Source organism: Cucurbita moschata, unplaced genomic scaffold (assembly GCF_002738365.1).
Source record: "Cucurbita moschata cultivar Rifu unplaced genomic scaffold, Cmos_1.0 Cmo_Scf00089, whole genome shotgun sequence".
In the NCBI taxonomy this organism is placed as follows: Eukaryota; Viridiplantae; Streptophyta; class Magnoliopsida; order Cucurbitales; family Cucurbitaceae; genus Cucurbita; species Cucurbita moschata.
This window is the reverse complement of record NW_019268605.1, coordinates 97,283-109,450: the sequence shown is the minus strand read 5'-3', so window position 1 is coordinate 109,450 and position 12,168 is coordinate 97,283. Positions and strand designations below refer to the sequence as shown.

Sequence of the window (12,168 nt, the reverse complement as noted above, 5' to 3'; positions counted from 1 at the left end):
CAAGTGTGAATAAACCTATACCATTTCTATTATATAATATATACAATATAATTCTTTTTTTTAAATGGTATAATGGGGAGAGCTCACTCCACCGATTGAGTTGAGCCCAATATTCTTGTACCGTATTTGGTTTTAATACAATTTGTACCAACTCAAGCCCACCACGAGTAAATATTGTCCGTTTTTGCCAAAAATTTGATTCCTCAAACCTCTCACAACCCTCTCCCCATATAACTCTCTATCCAACCTATTGCGCAAAGCTCCAATCCCTCACCCAAAACTCTCTAGAGAATCCTATTTAATGTAAAAACTTCAATAGATGCCGGTAGAAATTCAAGGAAGGATTGGACAGTTACAATAAGTCGATTCTCTAAAACTTTTATATTTGTTGTTTTGTGGAGTTGCACCAACGTAAACAGTATTTAGATTATATGATTCAAGTAACGAAATAGTATTGACATATTTTTTTATTTAATATATACATAAATATTATTTTTATCAAAAATCTCATTTTCTATTATTACAATTTTATTGTTACTCTTTTACGAAAGAATTTGATGAAGTTATTTTAAGTTATCTGTATTTTCTTTTTACCCTCTAGCATTTCAAAATTAAGTTCATTTTTCATGCCAATCCTATGTAATTCTTATTCCTTAAAATTAAGTTGGGTTCTATGCTTCATTGTTTCTAAATTGTGTTGGGCAATAAATATTAAATAAACTTAGAATTTGATTGTATTTCATTTGTTTCCTTTTGAACAAAATATATATATGCAAAATCTCTAATGCTGGCATGAAGTCTAATACATCAACGAAGGTAAAATTCAGAGAATTGAACTTGAAATTGATGTCATGAATTCAATTCAGGAAAAAATAGAATTTTCATTAATGATAAATTAGTGAAAACAATGTATACTTAAACTGATTTGTGATTTACACAAGTGCCTTCAACGAAAACTAAGTTTTGAAAGTAGTGAGACGTAGAAAACCCATTGCTTTAACACTAATTTTAAAATTTTGAATCTAAGTTTGAGAACAACCGCAAGTATGAAAGTTATGAAATGATTTAAAAGTATCGAGCCACAGTTTGAATAAGGAATTACGATTATGATCAAAATTTTAAGGGTATGTATGGAGATGGACGGGAATCTTATATTTTCAAGATATCTTAAATCTAGGAAACATGATTTAAAGATTGATTTAGGGAGGATTCACTCTAATTAAAAATGTAAAAGAAAATTATAATTCAACTAATTTTTCTAATACCTCTGCACGAATATATTTCAATAGTGCAATATGAACATTTAACGCTGGAATGAGAGTTATTTTAACCTTCCTTCTTAATATTACAAGAGTTGGAAGAAACAACCGTCTGGTTATGATGCTTTTTCGTATGGTTATAAAGAGAAAAAAATTGTTACAACGAGGCTTAGAGAATTTGATGGAAGGAAGCAAGTCATCAAGAAAGTTGAGATTAATGTTGAGATAAGTATTTAAGGGTTTCTGACATGAGTGTCCACAATAACGTTGATTTCAATGAAACGCTTGTCATGAACCTACTAAATGGACGATGTTGCTCATGAAATTTTAGGAGAATACTCAATATGATATGATAAGATTATGTATGAAATTTGGTGATCATTAGATTATGATAAGGGGCTAAACCAATGATAGGTGTAAAATGACTAAAATATCCCTACAAAGTGACCTCTAAATAACATGAAATTTGACGAGGAGCCTTATGACATGGTTTAAAGAGATTATAAAAAGTTACAAGGCCATTGGAATATGTTGAGGATTTAGACAAAGATTTAGGGTGGTAAATGACCAAAATATCCCTATGCGAGTTTTAAGATATTTTCAAGATCATGTAAGACTCAAAATACTACAAAAATTTATATGAGACTCATTTATCAAGGGTAAGTATGTAAGATATTAAGAGGATGGGACAACTTTGGAATATGAATCAGGAGGAAAAGTACGTAACTACCCTTCAAGACAGTTTATAAGAAATCAAGGTTATGACTCATATGGATTAGGGCGTAATTGTTTAAAAAAAAAAATCCTTAGTTTTGCTTCAAGAATTAACAAAGAAGTCTTAGAACGAGAATCCAAGATATCCTAAATACTTCCCGATGCGCAGTGCAACATGGTCTAATAATACATACTACGTCACAAGAAACGCATGAAGCCCTGGGCTAGGTATTTAGACTATGTCGCCAGAAACGCATGAAGCCTTGGACATAGATACGCAGATTGTATCACATGGAACGCACGAAGCTGTGGATGCAAGTATTGGACTATGTCGCGGGGAACGCATGAAGCCTCGGGCATAAGTCAGGATTGAGTTTTTAACTGAGCATAGGACCCCACAGGTAATGACCTTAGATTTCTACTCACCTAGAGTCGCTACCATTATTATAACGTAATCATTTTGTGCTAAAATAAGCATTTAAACTTCATCTTAAAACATAAACTTCATCTTAAACACTGTCACAGACTGACATGTTCGAAAACATCTTTAAAATGACACAACGAAATACTAAATGAAACACCCTATTCTAACCGAACTCTAAGGAAATAAATACAACTACCCTATGCAAGTGCATTGGTCTCGAGCTGTGATGCTGTCGTCAGTCGTACAGGTTTGCCTTGCCTTCATCTGAAATAGAAGTAGCACGTGATTTTAAAATTTTAAAAAATACTTAGTAAGTGACCCCACTGTTGGGGTTAGATACAAACATATACAATCATGAGTAGAACCTATCATATCAGTCTATATTCCTTAGACAACTATCCTAAACGAGCTAATTGGATGTGTATTTATTATTCTACACACGGTCCACATGTCCAAAATTAACCATAAGAGCGATATAATTAAAATTTTGTAAAGTTTAGAAATATTTTTTTAAAACAAAATATAAGATATTTTTATATTAATTTAGCCAAAAATAAATAATATATATATAATTTGGGTGGGACAAATTATTGAAGAAAGTTTTATTTATTTATTTATTGGATGGGAAAAATGGATGGAAGTAGTTAGTAATTAGTATAGCATAAGCTGTGACTAATGAAAGAGTGCCATCTGGAGCTGATAGAATATGCCGTTGCCGACATAAACTTCCAACGGTCACAATTCATATCGTGTCCCATCGCAACCAAATCCTCATATCAGTTCTATTTAAAATCCACTTTAATTATTGACACGTGTCAACTCCTTTTTTTTTTCTTTCAAGAAATTAATTAACAAATTAAGTAGGCAAAGACTTTATCCATCCACTCATTCATCACTAGATTCACAAGTTCTCTAAGGTCGCTTTTTCTAAATGTGAAATGAAAAATCGAGAAATCGAAATTTAAAAACAAAAAAAAGTGTGACCCACTGTATTTCTATAAATGTTTCGGTATTAAAACATGGGACCCACTCTGAATTTGGCAGTTCTATTCTAATTTCTAATTTGCAACATTCAGTATAAAAAAGAGGAAAATAAATTCCTGATAGTCAGTTCTCTAATTATATAAGTTCGGGAGGAGATGACTTGATGAAATCTCTATCCAATTAGATCTTAGAACCTGTATGAATATACGAGTACAAAATGCTAAAATTTATAAATCTCTATTGTAGTTTCTATGGAAAGGTCGCGAGTTAAACTTACACAGAGATGTTCAGAATGAGATACCATACTGTTCAATGATATGTAATGAGGTTACGTCTTAACTCAGGATACCAACGTTCATTGCCAAGGTAAAATAAGCGTACTAAGTATGAGAATATAAAAGAGAATTCCCCCAAGAGTTGAGTTACATCGTCCACGATGCCAAAAATTGGTGAACAATGTCTAGACCTAGAGTGTGTTTTTGACAAGTAAAAAAACCCACTTGAAACATCGAAAAACTTGTGGTAATTTACTAGGAACTGGAAGCAATGACGGCTTATTGAGTACTTTCATACTCACTGTGAATGTTTGCTGAATCCACCACACCTAAATGGGGGTGAGAGTTCTGTTATTTATAATCATTTACAGAATACAGAAATATGGTAAATTACAAATAATATGGAAATAGCAATAAAAAGAAAGAATAACAAATGAATACAATATATTTGCCTTTAATAAAAGAACAAATATGGTAACCCGTAATGTAAGGCAAATATAGATATTTGTCTTATAATGAACGGTCAACTATCCTTAACACCCCCTCGCAAGCTGAGCGTCGGATTTGAACGAACGTGAAGCTTGGATCTGAAAAATTCAAAGAGAAGTCGAGAAATACTCTTTGTGAAGATGTCAGCAACTTGGAGATGAGAGGGTACATATTGTGTGCGAAGTTTGCTAGCGATAACAAGTTCTCAAAGGAAATGATAATCTAGTTCAACATGTTTGGCCCGCTTGTGAGAAACGGGATTAGAGCTCAAAAAAATAGCACTTTTGTTGTCACATAAGAGTAAGAGCTGCTGTGAAATAAGGACCTTGAGGTCATGCAAAAGATGCGTAACCCAAAGAAGTTCAGCAGCAGTTGTGGCAAGAGCACAATACTCAGATTCAGCACTTGCTCAAAGTGAACAATATCAAAAAGGAAACACGACTCTCCATAATGATATGATATTGTTCACTTTGAGCATAAGCTCTCATGACTTTCCCAAAAGGTCTCGTACAAATGGAGAGAGTATTCATCGATTATAAACCCATGATCATTCCCTAAATTAACCGATGTGAGACTTTCATCCAACACATATAACACAAGAATCCGACTAACTCGAACTAAGATTTCTTTCGGTTTGGATTGAATTGAAATTTTTAAAAATCGAAAGTTTGGATCCATTTGCAAATTAACATTTTTTGTCAGGTCAAATAAAAGAATAAGTTTACAATCTAACCCATTTCTACCAAGTTTTAAAATTATTATAAAAAATTAAGGGTATTGTGACTCATAAAACAAAACAACCTGACAATTCGACCGGTTCACGTCACCAATCCAACCAACCTGAAATTTTGGATTGATCTAAAAGATTTTTCCAATGTGAGATATTATAATCATTAGACGAGCGTCGCCCAAATTTTATGTTTTTTCATTGGAAGATAACTATATTATTATTATTATTATTATTATTATTATTATTATTATTATTATTTGCTTTATTCAATAATTTCTTCGTGTATCGGGCGCGTTCCCTTGTTTTTTGGGATGATGTTGTACAGGAGTCAAATTCATTACGAAGGATAAAGACGATATGTCGAACTTTGTAGGTTCCATACCCGTTACGTCATGTCGACATTGCATGGATAGGGGTTCAGTTTTAGTGGTCCCTAGGCTTATCAGAAATCTACGTGGACCTCCAAATTAATCCCAACCGTCCATTACTTAAATCCTTTCTTGATTTAAATGCCACCTAACCTAACAGCTTTTATTCACTCCCATTTATCTCAAAAATAATTTCCAAATATCAATAATACTGTTCATGATATTAATTTCTTTTTCCAATTAGATAAATATATTGTCGGTACAGATTTTTACTGGTTTCTTTATTGTATTTATTTCGTTATATTATAAATTTTATATTTGGAATGTTAAATAGTTCCACACGAATAAAATAGATTATTAATGTTATTTGTTCAAATAAACAAATATATATATATATATATATATATATATATATATATATATATATGTGTGTGTGTGTTCAAAATACCCGAATATATTTGCCTTGAATTTGATTCAAATAAATGAAAATTTTATGAATTGAATGGGTGGATAGGTTTGAGTTAATTTTAATTTATTATTAATTTTGAAATATATATATATATATATATTCGTTTTTGCGTCACCTATGACTAAGTGACGTATGCTCGAGCCTCTGGCCCTAGTTCAAGAAGAAAGTTTTAGAAAACAGGTTCTGAAAGATTTCGAACGAGAGTTTTGAAAGCAAGATTTGAGACGAGAGTTTTGAAACCAAGATTTGAGAAATTAAAATTGATGTTATATGGGAATGTAAACAATGTATATAATTATCGGATATATATATATATATATATATATATATATAGATATTTATTTTATTTTTTAATTAAATTTTTTTATTATTTATTCTCTACCCACCTTAAAAATAATTTTTAATTATTTAAAAAATATTAAAATTAAGTGACAAATTTTAATTAAATATAATGAAATTAAATAAATCACTTAAATAACTTAACTCGGTGTATCCACCTCCCAATTCCCCTATAAATACTTGGACCATTCCTGGCTCAAACCATAGCAAGACATCAAATTTAGAAATACAATACAATCAACTAGAAACCACCATGTCGGAGGAGAACCACCAGCGCCACCACCACCACCACGGCCTTTTCCACCGCCACAAGGAGGAGGAAGAAAATATCCCCTCCGAAACCACCCCATATTCCGAATCTCAATTCTCCAAAAATTCCACTTATTCTTCTGACCTCTCTGAAAATAAAACCGCCAGTTATGGCGGTGGCTACGGTGTATCAAAAAATAAGGCCGACGAATATGACGGTGGAGGTTACGGTGAGTTAAAAGATATTATAATAATTAGTTATAAAAGATTTATAAGATATTCAGATAATATTTTTTCATTTAATTGATAGTGTATTTTATTTTATTCTTTAATATTTTCTTTTATATATATATATATATATTTTTTCTTTACATTAATGAAAATTGGACTTTAGATTTGATAGTCACTTCTATTTCTCATTCTTAACAGAAGATAAAGCAAGTGAATACGGTGGTGACTTTGGTAAGTCCGGAAATAAGGTTGCCGCTGAGTACGGTGGTGGCTATAGTGAGTCAGAAAATAAGGCCACCGAGTACGGTGGTGGGTACGGCGAGTCGGAAGAGAAGGTAGGCGAATATGGTGGAGGCTTCGGTAAGTCTGAAAATAAAGTCGCCGCCGCGTACGGCGGCTATAGTGAGTCGGGAAATAAGGCTACTGAGTACGAGGGTGGGTTCGGTGAGTCGGAAGATAAGGGAGACGAATACAGTGGTGGCTATGGTAAGTCTGGAAAAAAGGCTGCCGCTGAGTACGGGGGTGGCTATGGTGAGTCGGAAAATAAGGACACCGAGTACGGTGGTGGATACGGTGAGATAGAAGGTAAGTCTGGACATAAATCCGGGGAGTACGGTGGTGGGTACGGCGGGTTGGAAGATCAGGGCGGCGAGTACGGTGGTGGGGATAGGACAGATAACAAAAAGGAAGTGGAACACCACAAGCACCTTGAGCACCTCGGCGAGATCGGTGCTGCAGCCGCTGGTGCCTTCGCCTTGGTATATAATATATTTAATATATAATTTTCATGCATAAATCTTCTTTCTTATTTTCTTCTTTATTTTATTTATTTTTATTTAAAGTTCAAATTTTCAAAATAGTTTAAATTAATTTTCAAAATATATATTTTTTTAATTAACAAGCCTTTTGCTAAAATTGTATGAAAATAATAATTTACTTTAAATTCAAAAATCTTTGGCATGTAATTTCAACTATGAGATTTTATGAGATTTTATGTTGGCTAGAGAGAGAATGTGAAACATTTTTTAGGAAGGTGGGAAAATCTTTTCCTAATAGAAGTGTTTTAAAATCGTGAAGTTGATGACGATAAGTAATGGGCTAAAGTGGACAATATCTACTAACGGTGGGCTTGGGTTATTACAAATGGAATTAGATCCAGACACCGGGCGGTGTGCCAGAGAGAACGCTGGTCCCTAAAAGTGTTGATTGTGAGATTCCACATTAGATGAGGAGTGAAATGAAACATTCCTTACAAGGGTGTGAAAATCTCTCTTTAGTAGACGCGTTTTAAAATCATGAGGTTGATGACGATACGTAACGGGCTAAAGTGGACAATATCTGCTGACGGTGATCTTGGGCTATTACAAATGGAATCGAATCTAGAACCAGGCGGTGTGCCAGAGAGAAAGCTAGCCTCTACAAGGGTGGATTGTCAGATTTCACATCGGTTGGAGAGGGAAACAAAACATTCCTTATAAGGGTGTGAAAACCTCTCTTTAGTAGATGCGTTTTAAACTCGTAAGGCTGACGGCGATACGTAACAAGCTAAAGTGGACAATATCTGCTAACAGTGGGCTTGAGCTATTACAAATGGTATTAAAGCCAGACACGGGGCAGTGTGTCAGAGAGAACGCTGGCCCCTAAAAGGGTGGATTGTGAGATTCCAAATCGGTTGGAGAGTGGAACGAAACATTTCTTATGAGGGTGTGAAAACCTCTCCTTAGTAGACAGGTTTTAAAATCGTGAGGCTGACGATGATACGTCACGGGCCAAAGCGGACAATATCGGCTAATTTAGTTCAAATACTTTTAAATTTATAGCAATTTTTTTTTTTTGGTCAATTTTATTATTACATGGGTAGACATGATTAAATTAAATTATTTTAAACTTTTATTTCCATGGCCACCAAATGTATGAACAGCATGAGAAGCACGAGGCAAAGGAAGATTCCGAGCATGGACACAGGCACAAGGTAGAGGAGGAGGTAGCGGCAGCGGCGGCCGTGGGGGCCGGTGGGTATGCATTTCACGAGCACCACGAAAAGGAAGAGGCAAGAAACCAATATGAATAGACCCATGGAAGAAAGATCAAATAATGTCCATTTTAAAGGTTTCTATCAAATATATGGGTTTTTAAAGCTTATAAAATAAGAAATGTTGTGTATTTATCATAGAAATGTTATGGCCAATGTTTTATATGTATGTTGTATAATGTGTGGTTTTAATATTTTTTAGTGGGTGGAGTTGTAATGGACAAGGTGTGCAATAATACTTAATTTAATACTCGAAATAGCTTGTGTTCATGTAACTATTCGGTTGATTGTTAATTAAAAACTCATAAAAGAATAATAAAGGAGCGTATAAAATAAACAATCGAGGTAGAATGATTAAAATTTACTCGGTGTTCGGTGTTCGATTAAGAATATTGGAAATGTATAATAATTAATAAGTTTCAAAACATTTTCATCAAATTTCGGAAGCAAAAAGAGAAAATAGAATAGGATGATTCAGATTTCGTGGCATAATTAAAGAATCTAGCCACCTGCCTTGTACGTTCTTGTTCGTTCGTATATGAAAAAATGTGTTTGAAAATATTGAGTATTAAAATCCACGACAAGTAATCATATATTGAGGGTTAGATATCTACTCACAATCAATAATATGCAATGTGCAACCGTGAGACCTGAAACTTAAAAACGTATATGATCTAGTAGTCAATTAGCACATCAACTAAATATGTCAATTCTTAGAGATACACACGAGGGAATCAGTGAATCCGAATCACTCCAATTTATGAGTGTCATGACAAAATACGGCAAGTACCGATTCTCTAAGGTATATGTGAAGGATGCTCGATGAACTTTACTCCAACGGATAGAATTAACACATAGTTAGTAAAGTCGAGCCACTTCAACACATGAATTTTTTCTTTATACAACAACACATGCCAAACAATAATGCGTTAGATCCTAATGTCATGCAGCTATGCACAACTATCACATGAATCACCTACAACACAATTATGACAAATGCATACAAATGTAACCTAGGTTTACATGATTGATGGCGTTCATGTAGTGTCTGCAATGCATGCAAGTGGCGACAATGACTTTGAGCAAGCAGTTTGTAGAATCGAGAAAGTGGCTAAGGTGCTGCGACGGACCAATCCAAGGTTAAAAATAGGATATCAAACAAAACTTAAAACGAAATTAAGAAAGGTATTCATTTATGGGTACTGATCCATGCAAGGGTACCACGATAGAGGGTGGAGGAGATCTTCGACGTGAAGTACGAGGAAGATCAAAGACATGCGATGATCATGGAGAAAGGCAAGCTGTGAATGAGCCGATCGAAGCCTAAGAGAGGCGTAAAAAACTGAAACAATCGCATAGACTACGATGTTGGATGTGGCCCTTGATCGAAGTACACTAAATCAAATAAATTGAAGTAGAAATAAGAACTTGAGGGAAGAGTTTCTTGAAACAGAAGAATCTTAAACCCTGTACTTCTCAATTCTCTCTGTTGTTTTCAATAGAGCATACATACATCTATGAGTATTTATAGAGAAAACACTAACAAATTTAGCCAACTTTCTTTGGAAGTTAAACACCACTAAATAAATCACTAAATTTGCTCCACAATTTGACCATCACTAACAATTCTCATTGCTCAATAAATTAGTAACTCATTTTTTTAAGTCCAGTTTATGTGCTCACAATCTTCCTCGAAAACTAGACTTTGTTCGAGATTCTTCATTCTTAGCAACTTCTACATCTCTGAAAATTTAATCCTTGCTTGGGCCTTGGTAAGAATAGCCACATATTGCTCTCCGATGCATATGAACTCCACAAAAACCTGTCTTTTCTCGACATACTCACGAATGAAGTAGAAGTGAGTGTCAATGTGTTTGCTACGTTCGTGAAATATTGGTTTCTTTATCAATGCAATCACAGATTTGTTGTCAACGTAGAGTGTGATCGGATTTAGTTCACGTTCGGTCACTTTGGTCAACAAATTTCTTAGCCACAATGTTTGGCACGATGTCGTAGTTGCTACCATGAACTCAACCTCACAACAAGATAGTGCCACATTTTGCTGCTTCTGAGATTTCCAAGAGATCAAATTTTCGTTGAGATAACATTATCCCTATAATAATCACTCCAGCTAAATCATTATCAATAAAATTGACTAGTTCTTTAGAACCTTGTTCTCTTTGTTACTTCAGCCCGTAACTTGTGGTTCTCTTCACATAGTGGAGAATGTGCTTAACCGCTTGATGATGCATCATAGTAGGATTTTTCATGTACCTATTTACCATTTCAACATCATATGAAAGGTTCAGACGAGTACGAGTCAAGTACATCAGACTTCCAATGAGTTAGTGTTGTTGATAGAATGGTGAATAAGTTGTAATTTTGCTTCCATGCAATACTTTGTCGAGTTGCACTCTGCCATCTTAAATTGCTGAAACACTTTCTTAGCATAGTCCAATTGCTTTAGCATGATGCAATCTTTCCTTTGGTTCACTTCAATGCCAAGGTAGTATGTGAGTAACTCAAGATCAGTCTTCTTAAGTTCTTTTATCATTTGTTGCTTGAACTCTTAGATGTCTTCCACATTTGTACTAGTATTGATCAAGTCATTAACGTGCACGTCAACTATGAGTGTTTTGTCTCCATTGTTTCTTGTATACATTTCTTGTTCTTGCGAGCACTTCATGAAGTTTAGATTCTTAAGCTCTTGTCCAGACGTATATTTCATACTCTTGGTAACTCTCACAAAGTAGAGTTATATCAAGTCTTTTTGTAGTTAATTTTGCACTCATACAAACTATTTTCTCATTAATTGCTCCATTTATTCTAATTAGTAAGCATGAAATAGGACATTGTGGTTCACCATGAAAAGAATATCAAATTCCATGAATCGAGGCTAATTGTACATTTAATTGAGTTATTTGGTAAAATTCCAGAACATTTATGCTGAACCATGATGCTATAGTAAATTTGGAAATAACCATAGTGGCAAATCTAGAAACAAATTGCTGACCCTGATGCTGAAGCAATTCAGAAAGAAATTTTTTTAGGGATTGACATGGAAATTTTAATCCACATTAACAATCCATGTGGATCAATGACTACCCAACTAAGAACATCGTAGGTCAACAAGTTATCTTTTCTCAACCCTAAATGGGAAGAACAAACCATATAAAAGGAAAAATGTGACCTAAAAAGAGGGAGAGCCACCAAATTAAGAACATAGTAGGTGGACAACTTATCTTTTCTCAGCCCAATGGGGAGGAAACAATGAGTATAAAAAGGTGACCTAAAAAGAGGGAGAGCCACCAAATAGAAGAAAAATGAAATAGACGGTAGAGGTGTGAAACCCGAGAGGAAGAAGAAGAACCTAATCTAGTAGCTATTGACAGGCGAAGGAAAAGAAGACTAAGAAAAATAGATTAGGGCAATGAGGTGGACATGAGAGCTGAAAAGAAGGGAACTTTCTTTTAAGGACAACAACCAAGCTTGATAACTCTCTAATTCTTTACTGTCTTTCTTATTCAATCAATTTTACATGATTGAGATGTGGGTTCCTCTGTTTAATTCAGTTTGTATGGAGAGCTAAACTTTATAGGGCGGCA

General features: G+C 34.3%; 1 protein-coding gene across 1 annotated transcript; it reads left to right on the top strand.

Moving 5' to 3' along the window:
- The first annotated feature begins 6,259 nt into the window (after window positions 1–6,259).
- LOC111439263 (keratin, type I cytoskeletal 9-like) lies at window positions 6,260–8,820 on the top strand. Its single transcript, XM_023077035.1, has 3 exons — window positions 6,260–6,530; window positions 6,730–7,289; window positions 8,453–8,820. The coding sequence occupies exons 1-3, from the start codon at window positions 6,305–6,307 to the stop codon at window positions 8,600–8,602; spliced, it is 936 nt and encodes a 311-aa protein (XP_022932803.1). The 5' UTR covers window positions 6,260–6,304; the 3' UTR covers window positions 8,603–8,820.
- The last annotated feature ends 3,348 nt before the right edge of the window (window positions 8,821–12,168 follow it).

What these genes read in the sequence shown, in the direction of transcription:
- LOC111439263 (XM_023077035.1), top strand. Translation starts at nt 6,305, where the DNA reads ATGTCGGAGGAGAACCACCAGCGCCACCACCACCACCACGGCCTTTTC. An exon ending in ATATGACGGTGGAGGTTACG is followed by an intron (nt 6,531 to 6,729) that starts GTGAGTTAAAAG and finishes CATTCTTAACAG; the next exon opens with AAGATAAAGCAAGTGAATAC. An exon ending in CCGCTGGTGCCTTCGCCTTG is followed by an intron (nt 7,290 to 8,452) that starts GTATATAATATA and finishes ATGTATGAACAG; the next exon opens with CATGAGAAGCACGAGGCAAA.